A 23,389-nucleotide genomic window follows, 5' to 3' on the forward strand; every position below is an offset into this window, starting at 1 on the left:
ACACCTTCGCAATCTAGCAACTTCCATCCATCTAAAAGAGTCTGTTTCTGTCCGACAGTTGAAATCTTTCCTAGGAATGTTGTCCTCCTGCATTCCTCTAGTCCCTCACTGCCGCCTGAAAATGAGACCTATCCAGGAGGAATTGGACAGACAATGGGCTCAAGTCTCGGGGTCTTTCAGCGATATAGTCAAAGTCACACCTCGACTAAAACAAGCTCTTTTGTGGTGGACTCTCGTAGAAAATGTCTCCTCAGGACGTCCATTCCTAGTGGACACTCCAAATTTCACTCTCACGACAGACGTGTCTCTCGAGGGTTGGGGCGCGCACTTGCAAGGACTAACTGTAAAAGGCAAGTGGAACGTTCAACAAAAGACATGGCACATCAACCTGCTGGAGTTACTGGCCATTTTTCTGGCTCTGAAAGCTTTTTGCAGCATCATACGAGGAGCCTCAGTGTTGATCCGAACGGACAACACAACGTGCATGCACTACATCAACAAACAGGGAGGCACAAGGTCCGTCTTGCTGTCCCTTCAGGCTCAACAAATTTGGGATTGGGCGATTCACCATCACATCGTCCTCACAGCAGTGCATGTTCCGGGAGCGTCGAACAATCTTGCAGATTCCCTAAGCAGATCATCCACGACCAATCACGAGTAGGAATTACATCAACCCACTCTGGATCACATTTTTCGGTTATGGGGTCCCCCGAATCTGGATCTGTTTGCAACACATCTGAACCGCAAATGCCTGTTCTACGCAAGTTGGCTTCCCCAACCAAAGTCATGCGGGAATGCCTTTTTGATGTACTGGTCAAAAATATATGCCTACGCCAATACCTCTAGTCCCAAAAGTTCTGCGGAAAATGAGGAAAGAACCCTGTCACATTATTCTAATAGCCTACCGGTGGCCTCAACAGATCTGGTTCACGGAACTCCTGCTCCTGACTCAGTGCGACCCGATCATTCTTCGCCATCTTCCAAATCTTCTGACCATGGAACACGGCCAAATTTGTCATCCTGATCCAACATCTCTACGTTTAGCGGCTTGGAACCTGAGCACTATGAACTTGTAAATTTGGACATTCCTTTAGACTGTAGAGAGTTCTTGGCTAAGGCTAGAGCACCTTCAACTGTGAAAACATATAAACTCAAATGGAAAAGATTCTGTCTATGGTGCAATGAAGCTCAAGTGCATCCTATCCATTCCAAGCCCGAACAACTCTTGCCTTTCTTTTTACACCTGGCAAAATCAGGCCTCTTGTACTCTACCCTTAAAGTTTTTCTAGCAGCAAGCTCACGGTTCCGTCAAGATGGCTCCAACTCGCTTTACTCGCCGAGAGTAATTCAACAATTTTTCAGGGGTCGTTTTTTAATGTTTCCTCCAATTCATCGACCACCTCGGCATTTGAACATTGTATTGGCACAGATCATGAAACCCCCCCGTTTGAGACAATCCATAAGGTCGATCTCAAATACGTTACTTGGAAGACTTCTCTACTCCTTGCTCTTACTTCCTCTCGCCGGGTCAGTGACTTACAGGCGTTTACTACTAAACCGCCTTTTCTTCTATTTACCAAAGACTATGCTCTTGCTCCGCACCAATCCGACCGTTATCCCCAAGGTGCCATCGGATTTCCACCTCAATGAACCAGTTATTTTAAAAACATTTTTCCCTAATCCTCAAACTCCTGCAGAGAAGACGCTTCATTCTTTAGACGTCAAGAGAGGTCTGAAATGTTACCTTAAAAAAACTGCTACTAATCGTAAAAATGACCAACGTTTTGTGGCCTACGGACGGATGCGAAAGGGTCATCCGGTCACCAAACAAACAATAGCACGCTTGATATCTACTGCTATTGCCTTTTGCCATCAATAAGCTGGAAAACCACTTACGGCAACTGTTCGAGCACATTCTACCAGGAAGGTTTCCTCTTCCACTGCGCTATTTGCTGGGGTGCCTCTTCAACACCTCTGCAGAGCTGCAACATGGTCCAGCAGACACACCTTTACAAGGCACTACTGTCTGGATGCTGCTGACAACACTGACACAGCTGTGGGACAGGCAGTCCTTCGTAATCTTTTTAAATAAGGTGAGCCTCTGATGCTTCCCTCCTGCTGTATAAAAGGTACTTTTGTTGTTTATATATATCTATATATAATTAACTACTGGCGGTCGCCAGTAGGTAGTTATAGTTAGGACCCTGTTTCCATAGGAAATCCGCAACATTCTATTTTGAATAACTTTGGCGCCGGTCGACGAATCCTCGCGAATTTCTCAAAATAGGTGGGGCGCTACGCTCCGCTCCTACCCTGAAAGTCTCGGGGGGATTCGTCAAGCGGGGGCTGAGATAAAAGGGGGTCCCAAAACGCGTTTTTCCCATGCATTTTTCCATAGGACCTTTAGACAGGGCTACAGCCCGAACGGCTGAACAGAATTACTAGAAATTTGGCAGAGAGGTAGTCCTCAGGTCAAGGAAGTGCCTTTTGTAGGTTTGGTGTAAATCTGTTCAGTAGATTCTGAGAAAATAGCCTTTAAATCAATATATATATCTGAGCCAGCTTACGGTACGCTTACCGTAAGCTTACCGTACGCGTACGGTGGCGTGCACGAGCGCGATTCTGATTGGCTGTTAGATCTTAGTAAACATTCGAATCGGCCGAAACCAGGAAGCGGCGGCCGCCATTTTCTCTCTTGCACTCTGAGGGGGGGGGGGGGCTGTAAACAAAGGCAAAAAACATATAAAGGGGCTGTTTAGACAGCGCCCATGCACATAGCCATGTTAGTTGAGTCCTCAAAGATCCCCCAAGGCCAAAAACGGTAAATTTTTATTTTTTGAAAATTTCGCCGATTACGCTTACCGTACGCGTACGGTGCGCTTACGCTAAAAATTTTAATAAAAAAAAAAAACACTCTCTGTGCATGGCATATTATGTCATCACTTACAAATTAAATTTAACAGATTACCTATCACAGGGAAGCGCATAATATGTCCTCCATGTGCGCACGGTGCGTAACGTGGGCACGCGGCGCGCGTAGCGCACTGCGTGCCCACCTTGCGTGTACGGCACTAACTGCGTAAAGTGGGCGCGCGGTGCGCGAAGCGCACCGCGTGCTCACTGTGCGCGCACGGTGCGCGAAGCGCACCGTGCGCGCACGCCACGAATGGCGTAAAGTAACTTAGCATTTAAAAAAACCGTACAAATTCACTGAAAAAACCATAGGTTTCACACACGTTATAGTTAGGAATTAGCATTTAAAAAACCTTGCTAATTCAATGAAAAAACCATAGGTTTCACACATGTTATAGTTAGCTGGAAATTTTACTGATAAAAAACCAATGAAATTCCCCCGTTATAGTTACTGTAGGCAACTATAACTCACGCGACCGTAATCCTCTGGTGATGACATATGTGTCTTTATGAAAAAAAAAAATTTGTAAAATATGTATAGCTAAAATTTAATGGAAGAAGACATGGGCAAATAAGTGTCTAAATACAGTATTAGCATCAGCAGAGGATTGCGGTCGCGTGAGTTATAGTTGCCTACAGTAACTATAACGGGGGAATTTCATTGGTTTTTTATCAGTAAAATTTCCAGCTAACTATAACGTGTGAAACCTATGGTTTTTTCATTGAATATATATATATATATCTCCACACGATACTTGAGTATTCCACCGCTTCTCCAAATCAGAGGGTGCGTCAGCGTTCCAGGCCACCCAAGCACGGTCCACACCTATTCACCACTTAACCTCACACATGTAAGGATGTCAATGCCGTGTCTTTGAAGAAAAATCTGTTTAATTGTAGGCTGTTGTATTGTTTACAACAGCCAACAATTAAACAGATTTTTCTTCAAAGACACGGCGTCGACATCCTTGCGTGTGTGAGGTTAAGTGGTGAATATATATATTACCTACTGGCGGTCGCCAGTAGGTAGTTATAGTTAGGACCACGTTTCCATAGGAAATCCTCAACATTCTATTTTGAATAACTTTGGCGCCGGTCGACGAATCCTCGCAAATTTTTCAAAATAGGTGGGGCGCTACGCTCCGCTCCTACCCTGAAAGTCTCGGGGGGATTCGTCAAGCGGGGGCTGAGATAAAAGGGGGGTCCCAAAACGCGTTTTTCCCATGCATTTTTCCATAGGACCTTTAGACAGGGCTACAGCCCGAACGGCTGAACAGAATTACTAGAAATTTGGCAGAGAGGTAGTCCTCAGGTCAAGGAAGTGCCTTTTGTACGTTTGGTATAAATCTGTTCAGTAGATTCTGAGAAAATAGCCTTTAAATCAATATATATATCTGAGCCAGCTTACGGTGCGCTTACGGTACGCTTACCGTACGCGTACGGTGGCGTGCGCGAGCGCGATTCTGATTGGCTCTTGGATCTTAGTAAACATTCGAATCGGCCGAAACCAGGAAGCGGCGGCCGCCATTTTCTCTCTCGCACTGAGAGTTAGGTTTTAAAATAAAGCCAAAAAACATGTAAAGGGGCTGTTTAGACAGCTCCCACACACATAGCCATGTTGAGGGAGTCCCCCAAGGCCAAAAACGGAATTTTTTTTTTTTCGCTAATTTCGCCGATTACGCTTACCGTACGCGTACGGTAAAAAATTATAAAAAAAAAAAAACTATCCACACTCTCCCCACCCCGTGTGCAATTGGTGGCCGCAGGCTACTAATTGTGCATGGCTTATAAGAGGTGTGATAAACTATAATATTTTAAACAAAAATAATAAAATAAAAAATTATCCACACTCTCTCCACCCTGTGTGCAAATGGTGCCCGAAGGGCACCATTTGTGCATGGCTTATAAAAATTACGAAAAATTAAAATATTACCTTTCAAAACGAAGTGCATCATATGTCCTCCATGTGCGCACGGTGCACGAAGTGCATCGTGCGTACATGGCCCATCTAGCGTAACGTGGGCACGCGGTGCGCGAACGCGCACCGTGCGCGCACGGAACGAACTGCGTTAAGTGGGCGCGCACGCCACGAATGGCGTAAAGTAACTTAGCATTTAAAAAAACGTACAAATTCACTGAAAAAACCATAGGTTTCACACATGTTATAGTTAGCGGAAATTTTACTGATAAAAAACCAGTGAAATTCCCCCGTTATAGTTAGTGCAGGCAACTATAACTCACGCGACCGCAATCTTCTGCTGATGACATATGTGTCTTTATGAAAAAAAAATATTTGTAATATATGTATAGCTAAAAATGTATGGAAGAAGACATGGGCAAATAAGTGTCTAAATACAGTATTAGCATCAGCAGAGGATTGCGGTCGCGTGAGTTATAGTTGCCTGCACTAACTATAACGGGGGAATTTCACTGGTTTTTTATCAGTAAAATTTCCGCTAACTATAACATGTGTGAAACCTATGGTTTTTTCAGTGAATATATATATATATATTACCTACTGGCGGTCGCCAGTAGGTAGGTATAGTTAGGACCACGTTTCCATAGGAAAACCTCAACATTCTATTTTGAATAACTTTGGCGCCGGTCGACGAATCCTCACGAATTTCTCAAAATAGGTGGGGCGCTACGCTCCGCTCCTACCCTGAAAGTCTCGGGGGGATTCGTCAAGCGGGGGCTGAGATAAAAGGGGGGTCCCAAAACGCGTTTTTCCCATGCATTTTTCCATAGGACCTTTAGAACGAGCTACAGCCCGAACGGCTGAACAGAATTACTAGAAATTTGGCAGAGAGGTAGTCCCTAGGTCAAGGAAGTGCCTTTTGTAGGTTTGGTGTAAATCTGTTCAGTAGATTCTGAGAAAATAGCCTTTAAATCAATATATATATCTGAGCCCGCTTACCGTACGCTTACCGTAAGCTTACGGTGGCGTGCGCGAGCGCGATTCTGATTGGCTCTTAGATCTTAGTAAACATTCGAATCGGCCGAAACCAGGAAGCGGCGTCCGCCATTTTGTCTCTCGCACTGAGTGTTGTTTATCAAACATGATGGCCAAAAACATGTTACGGGGCTGTTTTGACAACTCCCTCCCACATAGTCATGTTGAGGGAGTCCCCAAACATCCCCCAAGAGCAAAAACGGTTTTATTTTTTTTTCGGCAATTTCGCGGGGTACGCTTACCGTACGCTTACCGTAAGCTTACCGTACGCTTACGGTAAAAAAATAAAAATAAAAAAAACACTATCCACACTTACCCCACCCCCTGTGCTTTTGGTGGCCGCAGGCCACCAAATGTGCAGGGCTTATTAATAGAGAAAAAAAACGTAATTTTGGCAACATGAAATTATAAAATCGAAATAAAAAAAACACTATCCACATTGACCTCACCCCCTGTGCTTTTGGTGGCCGAAGGCCACCAAATGTACAGGGCTTATTAAAGTTGATAAAAACCGTGCACGGAACGAACTGCGTTAAGTGGGCGCGCACGCCACAAATGGCGTAAAGTAACTTAGCATTTAAAAAACCGTACAAATTCACTGAAAAAACCATAGGTTTCACACACGTTATAGTTAGGAAATAGCATTTAAAAAACCTTGCTAATTCACTGAAAAAACCATAGGTTTCACACATGTTATAGTTAGCTGGACATTTTACTGATAAAAAACCAATGAAATTCCCCCGTTATAGTTACTGTAGGCAACTATAACTCACGCGACCGTAATCCTCTGCTGATGACATATGTGTCTTTATGAAAAAAAAATATTTGTAATATATGTATAGCTAAAATTTAATGGAAGAAGATATGGGCAAATAAGTGTCTAAATACAGTATTAGCATCAGCAGAGGATTGCGGTCGCGTGAGTTATAGTTGCCTACAGTAACTATAACGGGGGAATTTCATTGGTTTTTTATCAGTAAAATGTCCAGCTAACTATAACATGTGTGAAACCTATGGTTTTTTCAGTGAATATATATATATATATATTCACAGAAAAAACCATAGGTTTCAGGCACGTTATAGTTAGGAATTAGCATTTAAAAAACCTCAGAAATTCACTGAAAAGACCATAGGTTTCAGGGGTGTTATAGTTAGCTGGACTTTTCACTTGTACAAAACCATTGAAATTCCCCCGTTATAGTTAGTTCAGCTAACTATAACTCGCACGCCCGCAATGCACTGCTGATGACGTCATATATTACATCACTCATGACATGGTCAGTGACATCACTCATGACATCACTGATGACATCTCAAATGACATCACTGATGACATCATCCAGTGAATGTGTGTTTTTTTGAAAATTAAATGTTTTATATATGTATATCTCAAGGTCGATGGAAGAATAAATGGGTATATAAGTGTCTAAATGGATGATTTGTTTTTGAAAAATTGATTGTGTAACTGACTGATTAAGTGTATCATAGTGAATACATGGCTTAGTGAGTAATGTTTAAATATGTAAATATCTGTATCAGTCTCTCACTTTGTGTATAAGTGGCTGCATGGGTTGGTGAGTAGCTACATGGGTGTCTATATAGGTTATTAGTTGGTTTTTTGAGTATCAGTCTGAGTGTCTGCATGGTTCGGTGGGTGGTATTACGTAGTGCATAGGTGCATGAATGAATGACTCACTGTATGTGTTGAAGACAGCATGTGTGCAGGACTGTATGGGTGGATGAGTGTGTGTATGGGTGTGTTAGTGAGTGAATGACTGTCTCAATAGTGTCTTTATGAGTAACTACATATGTTTTAAACTAGTATATGTGACTATTGGTGTATATAAGTGAGTATATGTGAGAGTGAGAGATTGAAAGAGTTCCTGTATGAATAAGTATGTTTTTCTATAAGTGATTGTTTAAAAGACTAAGTATGTGTAAGTTTCCGTAGAAGTAAGTGTGGTGGTGTGTGTATAACTGTATATGCAAGTAAATGTATGTTTGATTCTTTATTAGCATGAGTGACTATGTGTGTGAGTAACTCTATGGATGAGTGGCATTGTGTAACAGGATGTATAGGTGTATGAGTACATATGATGAGTGAGTACATGTATGAGTGACTGTATAGGACTGTTGGTGAATGAGTGGATGTGTATGTGGATCTTAGAATCACTGAAGAGGTTGTTGTAACTAGTATTGGTATGTCCATTGTTTTGAAAATGTTAGTCTCTATTTTTGAATGTGTGTATCAAAGGTTATATTAGGGTGAGAGGAGGTCTGCCACTCTATCACAAGGATGATGTCATCAGTGATGTCATTTGAGATGTCATCAGTGATGTCATGAGTGATGTCACTGACCATGTCATGAGTTATGTAATATATGACGTCATCAGCAGTGCATTGCGGGCGCGCGAGTTATAGTTAGCTGAACTAACTATAACGGGGGAATTTCAATGGTTTTGTACAAGTGGAAAGTCCAGCTAACTATAACACCCCTGAAACCTATGGTCTTTTCAGTGAATATATATATATATATATATGTATGTATATATGTGTGTGTATGTATATATATTTATATACCTATAGTCTTTTTGAACTGTGTATTGTGGTTGCTTCGATTCTTATGTACCTTGTATTGTTCTGATATCACTGCTCACTACTCTTATTCAAGCATGTGAATCTATGAAAGACACCCCAATATTGGAGGAGAACAAAAGTTACTTACCTATAAACTGTGGTTCTCCAGTATTGGTGTCTTTAATAGATTCCCATGCGACCCACCCTCCTCCCCTCAGAGGCTCTTTTTTCTACTGGACTCTATATCACTCTTGTGCTATGAAAATCTGAGGGCCTGAGCCTCTGTGGAGAACATTCGAAGAGGGTGCGGACGCCTGATTGGCTGCAATTTGGACCAAAACATAATGACAGTAATATGTTATAGAAGGGACAAGTTGTCTATCCATAAATACTCTATGGTTTTACTTTCTTTTATGCCTATATTGGCTTATGTTATTACTACATTGCTATGTTATGTACCGTGGGACTCCCACTTCGACGACGGGGAATATTCAAGCTTGTGAATCTATGAAAGAAACTAATACTCGAGAACCACAGTTTACAGGTAAGTAACTTTTGTTCATCCTCGTTATGAGAATTACAGGGCTTCTCAGGTCCCGAGTTAACAGCATTTGAGGCATATGACTGCTGAACAAGAGATTGAGGTGACTTGACGTTTGATTCAGCTATTGTTGAGGTGTTCAAGGTATCTGAATTAGAGGAGAGAGCATCATGCTCTCATAGTAATCAGTCTGTGTGAACATAACTTCCAAGCTGTCATCCTGACGTGTTGAAAAGAAGCAGATGAAAAATAGTTAAGCACCAGGCCTGCTGGGAATAGAAGGACTTAGGTGGACTATGGCCTGTAGTAGGGGAGCAAGCGGTGAAGAGCAAGCTACATCACAGGCCTAGCTGGGCCGCTTCAGTGCTCGGCTGGCTCTACCCCAAAGATAAAGTCAGCTCAACTAACAACCTAATTGGCCAAGGCAAAAAGTTATTAATATAAACCAACCCACATTAACCAGTAAGTGGCCCCAGTCCAAGCTTAACCGCCACGCTCCTCTTTTCTGCTCTCTTACCCCCTTTCTCTCTTTTTATTAGATTTTTCTTTTGCCATTTCATTTTAGCATTGACTCAATGGGATGGGGGCAGGCATGCGAGAGGAACCGATGCCTTGGTCCATAACTCAGTCGAAGTCAGCAAGCAGCACAGTAGGCATCCTCATCCACAACAATCTTCAAGTACCGTTAAGAGTCACCGGTGCAGCAATGTGAGGTAGCTGCGAGACTCAATGGCGACTTGCAGGGAGCCCGCCAGCCGCGTCCAGTCTCCCTGCATTGCTTGGGCGCAAGCTCAAACCGTGGTAACTGGCAGCAGGAACCAAAGTCAGCTCTGCACCAGCAGAGTGACAAGAAAACTGAACTTGGCCGAAAAGTGCTTTGCTGAGCAGCCGGAAGCCACCGCTTGGCGACAACAATGCTCTGTTTAGCTCCGCATTCAGGTCACACTTCAGGGCATCACAAAGATGATTTCTGGGCATGCAGCCCAGGCCCGCTGCAGCTTCGGACCTGCACACCTGAGCTCCTCGAGTCACACAGGGGATTCCCTGGTCCGCTGCAATTTCTGATCCGCAGCCCCAAGCATGCGGCAGTCTCAAGACAGTAGCTCTACTCATGCAATAGCTAAACAGCACAGCATGTCACTGAGACAGAATTATTCATCCCAGGCCTGGGCAGAGAAATGTCAGTGATAATAATTGTCAAGGGGAAAGCAAGAAGGCACATCTTTAGAGACACCTAAGCAACTATAAATATGATTACATCAGTGGAAGTCCATAACAGAAAAGTGGGTAGTGAATTTGTTGAAGAATGTCTGCATAGAATTTCAAGCAATTCCTCCAAATTTGGAACCAGACCCCAAATTACAAAAACTATCATAAACAGGTGCTGAAAAAGGAAGCAAAAGAGCTATTGCTAAAGGAAGCAGTAGAACAAGAAATCCCTCAAAACACAGAAGTTTGTTTTGTTTACTTCCTAGTACCAAACTGGGATTTGACATTTAGGTATATTGGATCTGTGGTTTGTAAAGTAATTTGTGAATATGCAAAGGCTCACATTACCACTCACCGCAAAGCCATATCGTTGTTGGCAGTGGAAGATTTTCTGGAAACTATAGATTGAAAAGATGGAACTCTTTTACATACAACTGCATCCAGAACATCAGTAGTTGCTCATGTTTGACATGAAAGATATTCAGTATCAATCCAGAGTTCTCTTTTGATATAATCTTTGTGTTCACAAAATATTTAGTAGTGGTAGCAGCACACCTAAGACATTCAGCCTGCCATGTGTACCCATATGTGGACGATTGGTTTGTGATGGGGACTTAGTTTCTGGAATGTCAAATCAGTATTCAAACAGCTGTATAGTGTTAACAAACCTGGGCTTCAGTCAGTATGAAAAATTCTTTCCCATCCTTCAGTAACAGAAGACTTTCCTGAGAGCACGTTTGAATGAGCAAGTTGGCCATGTAAGACTTGGCGCTCACATCTAATTAGTGTCACCTGGCAACATTATACTGATAGCAATACCGCTACACAAAGATGGAACCGCTCAGGAAGGGAAGGTTTATCATATAATCCCTCAGAGTTTGAAAATCTTAACATTTCAGCATTTAGGTTTACCACAAGAATGGTGTATCATGATTAATGAGGCAGGTAGAGAATCAACAAGGCACTGCTATACTGCAAAATTGTTAAAATACAACCACGAAGAATCCTAACGTAAGAAGAATCATTCTAAAATTGAAGATGAAATACTTGCTTAACGGTATCCTGTATTTGGTAGACCTTGATCTTTTCTGTGGTTCTATGAATGCACTAATCAGCCATTTCAGCATATAACTGATATAAACCAAACCGATTTTTCCCTGAGAATGGCATGTAGTTCTCATATACTTTTGATCCTGTCTTTAATTTCCATTACACTTTTCGCTTTCTTTGGCTTCTCCTTACCTGTTGCTGTACCCCAAGGATGTCCTAGGACCACTCCTGTTCTCTCTGCACTCTACCTCATCCTATTCTCCTCTTATTTCTCCTACCACGTAGATTAACATTTGAATGTTCCGTCATTCTGTTCTTATGGCTCTGCTTCAAATAAGTATCTCCAGCAGCCTGATAGCCATGTGCCTTTGGATGGTGCCTGGTCTTGCGTAGGCTTCTCAAAAACAGGTGTATTACTTTCCTGTTTTTTCTGCTGCCACCAACCCACACCCCATCATCTTTTCACCTTGAGAATCTGCAAAAAATGAATTTGCACCATAACTCTTAATAATTTTATCTTCTCTTTAACTGCTTCCCAGGTAAACCTCCTTAAGGATCTGTTGGCTTCTCACATTTCAAACTGTAAAATCCCTGATGCAGCATTAGTCTTAAGTGAGCCAGTCAGGTTTAGTAGTTTCCTGATTCATGTACTTAAATATTATTTTGCATCCTGCAACAAAAGATGGTGATCATGTAGGCTGGCATTACGGAATTGTGCTCCACGTCCTGGCTAGTATTGCTGGCCCGGCCTCGGAGCAATCCCCAAGAGTAAAACTTGTTTTTGAATGAAATCTCTAGACCCAACCATTAGGTGGTGGAACTAACGCGAAAGCATGCAGGTTACAAACTATTGTTTGAGGTAAGTAACTAGTTTGATTTGGCACTAGGACTCTTCAACCTAAAGAGAAGATCATATATCTCAGCATATGGCAACCGAATATGGTGGTGGTTTGCTATCCATAGAGCACATAAGATGCTTGACCTAGCCCATAAAGCCATCTACTGTTCAGACACACCAAACTTTCTCTGATTTAATAACACTTCACACCTGCTCGTTCTCTACATACTGCCGTTTTTCACCTTCTTGACACCCAAAGTCCTTATTGCTCCCTCTAGATATCCATCCTTCCTGCATGGTCACTATTGAGAAGCACCCTCACACATCCCATTAAAGCTGCCAACTGCCTTAGTGATCTGTGCTAGCCACTGTTACCCTTAACATTTGAATAGCAATCAGATACCCACCCAGCAAGGCCTAAATATGTGCACACATTGCAAAACAAACTTGTAGTTGCAAGCTTGTAAATACGTTTAGGTTCAGTAGCATTGCTCAGTCTTAAATCCCTCTATCCAAATGACGACCATAATAGACTTCTGTATGTTCCAGTAAGAAACTTTTATTGTATACTGTTTTAATCAAATATTACTACATTGACTAAAATTATTTTAGGAATCCTTTTATCTCAAACTCACTACTTATGTAAATACTACTTGTTGATCTCTTCACAGCATGTGATTAAAATGTATGCTGCAAAGAAAATGCCTACTTTCAGAATAGTTTGCAATACAGTTAGATATGCTAACCCACCTCCAGTGTTTCACTTTGAGGTGTAGCAGTAATACCTGAAGACTTGCGTATTTTGTTTTTTAAACATATTTCATTGATATGCACAAAACAGAAGGATCAGGGTGCCCCTCTCCATTAGGAGACAAAGTTACAATCCAGTCAAATTTGAACATATGTGCCAAAATGGAATGATCATGCCTTCTTGTCGGGTACATTATACAGTCAGTTCAGTGCACATAGACTTCAATGGCAGAGTACTAGCCCCCCTTCCCCCGCCACCCTCCCACCCATCCAGGGGTGTCACCAGATCTAGGTCTCAAAGGCCAGCAAGCCAGCCTCTGCAGCAAGGTAATGTGTTGGGATAGGATATGGCTATGGTTACATTGGATCAACAGATTTGTCTAGAAGCAACCCAGTTCCCGAGGTTACAGCTTGTGAGGATCAGGAGACTAATTGCATGTTAGATTGCAGGCTCCTCAGGAGCATCTAAGGGGGCATTAACATCGTCCTCTTGGGGTGTTTATTTTGAGTGCAACAACCAGCGCTTCCCGTGCTCTCGCCCGGTCAAGGGCCTTTTCACTCCGTTCGCTGTGCTATCTGTAACCTAATCACTCCTTGACTCTCCGCCCATGTTATGAATTCTGCTTTCCACCTCTCTAAGTTGCGACCTTATTTCGCCTTCCAGTGGGCGGTGATGTTACGCTTGGCCAGTTGGAGTCCCAGATCAATGAATTTACTAGTGATTTTATTCTTGGACGTCTGTGGGAACCAATGTAAGATACAGTGCGCCATTGATGGTTCAATCTCCCTGTCAGGGAGGCCCAAGAGTACTGCCGCTATCTCTTCCCAATAACTGTCAAGGAACGGGCAATCCCATAACATAAGCTTGAAACCTGCACTCTACATTACATCTCGGGCAGGCCGCTGAATGGGTTGGGAAATACTTGTGCAATTTTTCGGGGGTAAGATAAGGTCTGTGCAAAATATGGAAGTGCACTAGTTGGAATCGTGCATTTCTAGTGCTCTTCCAGGCTCTCTCCACTAGCATCCCCCAGGCCTTGTCTGGAATGTCCTCGCCAAAGTCCGTTTCCCATTTGGTCTTTAGTTCAGTCAGGGGAAGTAGGGTTTCTCGTGTCATGCGCCTGTACAGACATGTGACTGCTTTAAATGTGCCAGCTGCCATCACTACATATTGACGGCCTTGAGAAGTCTGTGGCTCTGTCAGCCCCTCGCCCCAGTGTTTTCTAATAACTGCAGTGAGGGCCTTATATTGTTCTGAAGTCTCCCCCAGGTAGGTCCTATCGGGCTTGTAGATCATTAACAGGATCAGGGCACCCTCCTCATAAAGGTCCCCCTTACAAGTTAGTCCTTGCTCCGCCCACGCCCTCAACCTCCGCCAGTTTCCTCCATGCAGTAGGGCCCCACACATAAGCAGTGGTATTTCCGGGGCATAGGGGCATCTAATAGAGGCATGTTGCAGATATCTGTTCCAACATTTCTGCGCTGTGTTAAGTTCCAAGGTGAGGGCCACAGCACTTACCGGGAGCCACAAGACGACACAGAACAGCAATGATAGGGTCCTAATCCCCTCCGTGTCCGTCATCCCCCCTGATGGCGTCCGCTACCCATTGCGTTAGCCACTGGAATTGCGCTGCCAGATAGTAGGTCTCATAATCAGGAACCGCCAGGTCACCCTCTGCTCTCAGTGTACTAAGCGCCACCCGTTGCCTGCCTGTGCCTCATATGAAGGCCGAGATCATAGAACCAAGTTGCTTGAAGAACCTTGTCGGAATCCAGACCGGTAAGGTCCCAAAGTAATATAATAATCTCAGGAGGGTTATCATTTTAAGCAGTGCCACCTGGCCCGCAACAGACAGCGGCAGGGAGCCCCAGAATTCAAAGTTAGTTTTTTCTCCCCTGACAGCCTTTCCTATATTATCCTCTAGGATATCCTCCTGGCTGTGGTATATCCGTGGACCCAAATAGGGTAGGCATCGGTCTTCCCAAGTCACTCCTTCCGAACTCTGTGGGCCCACGTGACCCCCACGTGCCGGGAACAGGCAGGATTTCGACCAATTCACCTTCAAACCCACTACTGTGCTGAGAGCGTGGAGTTCAGATCCTGCGTCAGCTATTACAAGTAAAAGGTCGTCAGCATATAATGCTATGTGGTGGACTTGCCTCTGAACATTCAGCCCCTGGTAGGCTCTCCCCGACCTGGCCTGAGCCGCCCGCGGCTCCATTGCCAGGGCAAACAGCAGCGGGGAGAGGGGACACCCCTGTTGCATGCCCCGTCCCACTGCGGAGGCATCCGAAGCAAGCGCCCGGTTCTGACTCTGGCAGTGGAGTCGGCGCAGAGAAGAGCCGTCCAATTCACGAAGTCAGAGCCCAACCCCATTGTCTGCATCACATGGAATAAAAAAGCCCACTCCAGGCTGTCAAAGGCTTTTCTATGTCTACTGCAAATATCGTGGCAACATTTGCGTGATAAGTGTTCGCCTCCAGGACTCTTATAAGCCCCCGGACATTGAGCGCTGTATTTCTAGTGGGGATGAACCCGGACTGGTCTTTATGAACCAGGGTGGTCATGTGGGGGAGTAACCCAGTCGCTAAACTTTTGCTTAAAATATTATAATCCAGATTTAGCATTGATAGCGGGTGGTAGGTAGTGAGGTAAAGTTCGATTAAAAGGCCATCAGTGCCTGTGGTTTTGTTGCGGGCTATACTCTTGATAGCCCCCCATACCTCCCCGATTTCAATCCCACGCCCCAATGAGGCTGCGTTGTTGTCATCTGAGGTTGATAATTCTACATCTTGCGTAAATGCATGAAATGCCTCATCTGGGGGGGGACAACTGACTCCTGTAGAGTTCAGTATAATACGTTGAAAATAGGTCATTGATGCCCTGCTGGTCATATCTGGCCACTCCATTTTGGTCACAGAGCTCCAAGATCACCGACCCTCGTGGCTGGGTTGGCCAACCAAGCCAAGAGGGCTCCCGACTTGTCCCTCTCTGAATGTGCCCGAGTTATGTAGGTTTTGTAATCGAAAAAGCGCAGCCGTTCTACCTGCGTCGCCACGGCATCCCGAGTTACAAGCAGCTCCCGTTGCTTGTCTGGGTTTTCGGGTCTGTCTTTTTCCAGGGCGTGCAAACGTTTGTCATCTCTTTGTATGTCTTGAAGGAGTACCTTCCGAACACCAACCATCTCAGATATGCACTTCCCTCTGAGGACAGCCTTACAGGCGTCCCACTCCACCAATGAAGAAGCAGCCGTGCCCTCATTGTCTTGAAAGTTTGTAGTAATAGCAGAGCCTATCGCTGCGTGGGGAAACTGGGTCATCTAAGGCCTCGGACCGCACACGCCAGGTGGGGATCTTGGGACGAGCATGTGACCATTGTAGCTGCACCAAGACCGGATTAGGATTAAAGAGCATCCTAGTAAGGTATTCACTGCAACCAATCCCCTCATGCACATCAGGCGAACTTAAGATGGCGTCTAGCCTAACCTGCTTCTGTGACACACCTGGAACCACATAAACCATCCCAACTGTAGAAACAACCCCAACTCCCCCTCCCTAGGGCAGGTATCCAACGAAGAATCCCCATCCAAACCTTATTAGAACAAAACAGTTATAGTGGTAGGGGTGGTCACCTAACAACTGCCGTGTCGAAGTCCCCAGAGGGCCGCCTCCCCCGTATCTGACCTAGCCAACAATCCCCATATCGACTGGTAGTTATTCAGTGTTCATAGTGGGGAAGCCACTGGTGCCCAGAAACCGCCCCAGAGGTACATCGAAGACAGGACTCTGGAAGTCCCCATGGGTGAGGACACAACACAGTCCTCATATAAGGTTGTCAGCTGTTTTGGGCATAACCTGTGAAGTGCCCGCTGCGGTCCGGCGAGGTCTCCGACCTGTCAGAGCGGTATCCGGTGCCGCTTGGGGAAGAACCAGGGCTTTTTTGGCTGTGGGATACCACTGTCTGTAGCATCTTGCGGCGCTCAAGGCTAAGCTCCCTAGGCAAAGGGGCGCCAGGTCTGACTCTGTGGGTGCAGGGGCCTGCTGAGGGGTCCCCGGAGCCGGGACATTGATGATCTGTTGAGCCGCTGGCGTCAAGCCAGTCCCACGCTTCCTGTGGAGTTTTAAAGAAGCGAGCACCCGCCGGGTCTGCCACCCGAAGTCGAGCGGGGAATATCGTGGAGTAAGGCAGATGTAACTTGTGTAGCTTGGCCTTGACAGCAGTGAAGGATGCTCTGCTTTGCTGTACTTCTCTTGTAAAGTCTGGGAAAATCATGATGTTATTATCGATGCGCTGGCCTTGCTTTTGTCGGACGCTTTGCAATATGTGGTCCCTGTCTCGAAAGTGCAGTAGTCGAGCCACAGGGGGGGAGGGGGAGGAGCCCCTGGGTTTGGTGGTTTGGCTGGGACTCTGTAAGCCCACTCCAGTGCGCAAAAGGGGGACAAACCCGAGGGAGCCACCTCATAGCGGAGCCAATCCTCCAAATAACGGACCATGTTTAACCCTTCTGTGTTTTTGGGTACCCCAATAACACGGATATTGTTTCTTCGTGACCTCCCTTCGCTGTCCTCAGCTCGCATCTCCAGGGTTTTCACCTTAGCTTCCAGGGCAGCGAGGGAACGATTCCTCTTGTGTACAGTTTCCGTCAGGCAGCTTATCTTGCTCATTGCTGGAAACTCTATCCTTAAGTTTGTGATGATCATCTTTTAGCAGGCTGAGCGCCTCTCTGGTGGCCGTTATTGCTTGCATGATGTCGGACAATGTGGGTTTGTGGGAGGTCAGGTCCCTGTTCGTCTCAGGCACTTCGTCTTCCTCTTCAGAGTGGGTCCCCGGGACGTCCACGCTAAGGGCATTGAATCCTTGTTTGTTTTGAGGTCTTCCCATCGTAGTGCCGCTATGGGTTGTCGCGCCGTCGGGGCGACCACAGTGCCCGCCGCGGTAAGAGCGCTGGAGAACCACCAGATCTTCCGGATATTCCTGTTACTGCCCCGTCCCGATTTCACGTGTTAGGCGCCGCACTCGTCCCTAGGTTTTCCCCTCCGCTGCAGTCGTTGTGAGCCGAGTGGTCTCACTGAAGTAAACACCGCCCAGTGAACCTCGGGCACGGTCCCAGGCGCGCGGCCGCTTTCCGTGATCCTGGTCTCCTTCTGCGGCCGCCCTACGTTGACAGATGCAAAGGCAAGCTACCCCACTCGCCCAGTGCATCTGCTGCTTTTGCACATGCAGTTTCTTGCCTGTATTTGGCATGTGCCAGGCCTCTCAGTGGGAGCCACTTTACTGCATCAGGTCCGTTGAGTCAGTGCGCCACCATCAGGCCCGGGCCGCTAGGTTCTGTCAGCGGGGCAGGCTTTCTGCCCTTGATGCAGTCCTCTCCCTCCCCTGGGCGTCAGTTGGGACACAGACCACCCCCTGCCGCTGATATCACTGCTCCCCAAAAGTCTGTGCGTGTTGGTCACCCGCTGCCGCTGCGCCGCCTTTGACTTGGCGGGTGGACACGATGCTCCAGCCTCGCTGCAGCAGATAAGGCCTTCGGCAAATCAGCAGCTGCAACAGTGGTCACCCTGGACTGCTCACAGTCCCAGCGCCCCTGGAGGGAAGTACACCAGGCTCCAGGCAGGTGCAGCCAGCATACGGGGCGCTGCTTGGTTTGGTGGCAGTCTCTGCCGGGGCAGCCCCGCAGAGTCCCTCACCGCGCCAGCCAAAGGCATCGTGAGGCGCCGTGCAAGGAAGAGTCTGGGCCTATAGGAGCCTCCGCGCAAGTTGCCAGGTAGGCTCCATTTTACAGCCGGCTCCACCAGCCCCTCAGCACAGCAGTCCAGTCATCCCCAGAGCCCCACAGCACAGCCCAACGCCACAACAGCACCCACAGGGCTCCAGGGAAATCGCAGGGGCTGGCCCACAACTGCTGCAGGCAGAGTCTTGTTTTAGTTCAGCAGGGCCTTCAGGAAACGCGCGGCAAGGCCGCCCTTTTGACTCGCCGCTCCAGGTCCACTGCAGCCGATGAGGGCCCGGCAGACCAGTAGCTGCAGTAGTGGTCACCTTGGGCGGCTTATGGGTGTCAGCGCCCCAGGGGGAAGTTAATCGGGCCCCAGGCAGGGAAAACCGCTATACGAGGCGCTGCTTGATCTGGTGATATTCCCTGTCGGCGCAACCCAGCAAAGTTCCTCGTCGCGCCAGCCAAAGTCCCCGTGTTTTCAATGGTATGTGATCTTTGCCTATTTTAAGCACGATATTGAATTACAGGACATTGTCCCTATTATAGGAGAATTTATAGTCCCCTATTATAAAAGAATATAGATATCGATCCCTCCTTTCCATTTTGTGTACTTACAAAGTCCCAGTGAGGGGCGGCGCAATGGAGAGTTAGGGCCCCAGGGGTCGCCGCACAATTTGCCAGAAAGGTGCCATTTTTCAGTCGATCCCACTGGCCTCACGTCGCAGTAGTCCAGACGTCCCCAGACCCCCGCAGCTCAGCCCAACGCCATAACTGTACTTACAGGGGCTTAAGGGGTATCATGGGGTCAGTCTGCAACCGCTGCAGATAGGCTCCTGTTTATCTCAGCGGTGGCCTCGGGACACGCGCGGTAAGGCCGCCAATTTGGTAACGGCTCCGCCACCACAGGATCAAGTCCCCTCAGCCGGGTCTGCCGGAGGACTCAGATAGTTCCACTCTCCTTTCACTGCTGCGGCGCTCCGCAATGCCCCTCAGCACAGCGTGGGTGCCTCCGCCGAATTTAGCCTGTCTTTTGCGCCATGTGGAGCAGCAGCGGCCATGGCAGGCCCAACTATCACCTCCCGTCCGCCATCTTGGTCACGGGTTCGTGGACCAGGAGTTCGCCAGTTTACCCTCAAAACTGTGAGACTGCAGGGCCTCGCTTCGGAATGCCGGCACCTTCTGACGTCCCACAGTACCGAGTCTGGCTCTCCCCACCGAGTCTGGGTGTCAGGATGGCTGTTTACAGAGGAGCGGCGGTCGGAGCTCTTTAGCTCACGTCCGTCTTCATCGGCTGCAGGCCACGCCCTCCATGAAGACTTGCATATTCACACTAAAAGGTTGCATAAACACAATCTAGAGGTGTGGGGCACTGGAGGATTGATGTCCTACTGAACTAGACAAGTCATTTGTATACGCCCACACTGAAAGTTTTTGAGGAAAAAACTGTGTAATTCTTCCACCCAAGCTTGAGATCATAGAAATGAACATAGAATAGGAATTTAAAATACGCGCCCTGCAGAGCTGTCTTTATTTGTAAGTTACCTTTTTAGGTCTCGCCTAGCGACGCAGCGCAAAGCGCTGCTCGCCATCGGCGAGATCTATTGTTACCGACGAAGTCAAAAGCGGGACAGGACCTGTGCACGCGCGTACCGCAAGACATGAGCTGTGCACGCGTACGGCTCATGGTGTTATTACAACTCCTGCTGGCACCATACGCGTGCACATCTCCTGTCTGTGCACGCCACACTTACGTGAACACGAGTGGCCGGCGTGTAATTAAATCTACAATCCCCAGCTGTCCTTGCACCCCCTCTAGTGTCAGCCAGCTATGCGTTGGAAGAGAGAACCAAAGGATTTCAATTGTGAACGCGTATGACGGCGTTAGATTAACTTGCAGGAGAAAAAACAGACTCTGTTTTTTTTCTAAAAGCTTTCATGTCAATTGCAAGCAAACCTACCCCACCCTGCACGTTCTAGCTCGCTAGAAGCATTCCATATAGCCGCTTTTAAAAACCCTGTCCTTGTGTCATCCCCTGCACGCTCCTGGTTGGGCCCTTACCTCAGTTGTTGCTCTGTTGGCAGCCGGCAGCTCCACAATCGCCACAGCCCACTCACAGCCGCCTCTGCCTCACCCTTGTCTATAGCTTTTTGGCATGGTGGTGCAGCAGTCATCCCCTGCCAAGTCCCAGTTCGTAGCTAGGCTTCTCAATTGCGTCGCATAACCATTGCCCAGCGCGCCCGGACAGCCAATGTGCACGCTCACGGCGTGTCTTCTCTGGCCATCTCAGCGCGCCCGGACAGGCAATGTGCGTGTACGGCTTGTGGCGTTTGAACACAGTGCGCGCATGGCACGCGTTCACTTCCCTCCCTCGCACACAACAGATGGAGCGGCCCAAAGAGCAATGTCGTTTTACCTCCTTGCAGGAGCAGGTTGTGACAAGCAATGTCCACTTTTCTACTTTGTAGCAAGGGATCGGCTCTTCCTGCAGGTATCAATGCAAACATAACATATAGACTTGAACTTGAGATGTTGCCTTGTTTTCTCCAGTAGTGGCGTCGGCGGGAAATTTCTATCCGCACACGGTGCTATTGGAGCTAGGTGATGTGCCAGTAACCGTGGCTCTCTGCAATGGCACATTATTGGGTAGAGACAGGCGCTCAAAAATCAGCATTTACCGAGCATGGATGACTGCACCACCTATATTTGTAAAGCGCACATTAACAAGCATGAGTGCACTTAAAAGAACTTCTCAATAGTTTACACGATGTCTCAACCAGAGTTATTATTTAAATTAGTCTAGTTGTTCAGTTTGTGGTGGTAGGCAAGCAAAATACTTTTTATTTAGAAGGGTATGGGATAACTATCTTTCATGAAAAGGTTTGTTTTGCGCTGCACATCAGCTAAGTCACTTCAAAGTATTGGAACAAAAACAAAAAAGCATTTGCAATGCAATGCATCTCGCATTTGCGAGAGTTTGAGCTGTTGGCATTGTAAATGACAATGCCTTTTATTTATGTGTTGGTTTTTAAAACATATAAATAAAAGGCATTGTCCTTTACAATGCCAATAGCTCTCTCGTAAATGCGAGACCTATTGCATTGAAAATGCTTGTTCTTTCGGTGGTGGATAGGCAGGTACTGTAACCTGTTGATTTATTGAAGCAGTGTGTGGCAGTAGGATTTAAGGAAGAGAGGAACAGGGCATGCAGGTTTGCAGGGGATATTGTGGAGGATTAACATTTGATATACCATATTTGTGAATAGGTCCAATTTTTACTAAGCGAGTTAAAATATCCTATATATAATGTTGATATATTTTTGTGAGAACGGTATTTACTGCACAGCTAAGGATTGCTGTAGGTGTCTGATTTAATGCCCACATATGGCTGTGTTGAATTTTTGTTGATTGTATTGGTAGATTCAGATGTGACTTTGTGCCTAATGCAGTCCCTATTCTGTTCATTTTTTTTGCTTTATCAAAATGAATAAAGTATCCTGTAGACGTAATTTTGAGCCTCTTTGTGAGGAGCACATTAGGTTGATTGCTGGTGAAGTTAAAAACATTTGATTGGCGTTTAGCTTTGTTCAGATTTGCTTCATGATCTTTTCTTTTGCAGAAGCAGAATGTGGGAACCCTCTGTTTCTTCGATAACTCTGATGAACGGAGCTCTTCCTCCTCTTTTCTGGCTTGCACTGGGATGTCACCCTGCCCTTCCAGCAGCCCTATCACCAGCTGCATCCATGTGCTGAGTGAGGAGGATGAAATCAGACGAGACCGTATTGCATCCACCCACTCCAGACTCTTCCAGCACGACTTTGCCGACCTGGATCTGAACCTGATTGAGGAAAATTAAAGCATCCAAACTCAGGAAACAATGATTCTAGGAGACATCTCGGCTGCAGAGCCAAGCTCCGGATCTGGTGCTGCGCATACTGTTCGGAAGACTCGTGCAGGCATTCTGGAGCCTGGAACATTCCATGAACTTGCTGCCCCTCACAGGGGACATTTGGGGGATGGGGGTTTATGTGTTGTTTTTACATGTCCAGCAGGAGTCTGGGTATCAATTCGGCAGATGAGTCTGGAGGGTCTTAGAAGGGCCAGGCTCCACCACCAGCTTCCCATCACATTTGAGGCCGCCTTCCCACCAATGGGAATGGCAGCTTCATTTGTTGCGTCCCATTAAAAAAACAAAAAAACAAAGTGGGATATGTTTGTTTGGTTTTCTATTTTTTGGGAATGAGGGCTGAGGCTGTGAAATTTGTTTGGGAAGATGAAAATAATTTCTGATATTTGAGTAAGATTTGCTTCTTGTTCAATGGGAATATGATACCATCAAATCCAACGTGATGCAAACTAAGCATCTGAAGTAAGGGTGCAGGAAAGCCGAAAGACACAAGTACAGGAAGAAGTGGGCTACAAAAGAGAGCACTCAGAAATGTGAGCCTTAAGATGGGGTTCAAAAGAGGAAGGAATCCAGGTAGGGCACAGGAAGGATGGTTGCAGAATATTGAGTACTGGGAAAGGGGAGCCAAGGAACTATGGGTAAATAGAAGGGTGAGCTTGTGCAGTGGGATTTAGGGGTAGAAGATCAGCTTTTGAGTGCTGAGTTCAAAATAGGTTAATTTACAACATAGTGGATACTGAAAAGAGCGAGCCACAGAGTTTGGGAAGAGGAGGAGGATGATCATGTGTATGCTTAAGACTTGTTTTAGGCCACTAAAATATATCTCAGCCTGCAAAGATGAGCGATGTCCTCCTTAACTGGTTTTGAACTGGAGGCAAAAGATGACCATAAAAACTCTCCTTCACAAGTCTTTCTTCAGTGAGTGGATTATATAACATA

General features: G+C 46.3%; 1 protein-coding gene across 5 annotated transcripts in view; it reads left to right on the top strand.

Moving 5' to 3' along the window:
- FAM53C (family with sequence similarity 53 member C) overlaps window positions 1-22,746 on the top strand; it is a 115,029-nt gene extending 92,283 nt beyond the window's left edge. For all 5 annotated transcript variants that reach the window (XM_085618389.1, XM_085618388.1, XM_085618390.1 and 2 more), the window contains one exon: window positions 22,163-22,746. In XM_085618389.1, coding sequence (XP_085474515.1) covers window positions 22,163-22,399 — 237 coding nt within the window. In that variant the 3' untranslated portion in view covers window positions 22,400-22,746. The remainder of the gene's footprint in view (window positions 1-22,162) is intronic.
- The last annotated feature ends 643 nt before the right edge of the window (window positions 22,747-23,389 follow it).

Source organism: Triturus cristatus, chromosome 7 (assembly GCF_964204655.1).
Source record: "Triturus cristatus chromosome 7, aTriCri1.1, whole genome shotgun sequence".
Lineage (NCBI taxonomy): Eukaryota > Metazoa > Chordata > Amphibia > Caudata > Salamandridae > Triturus > Triturus cristatus.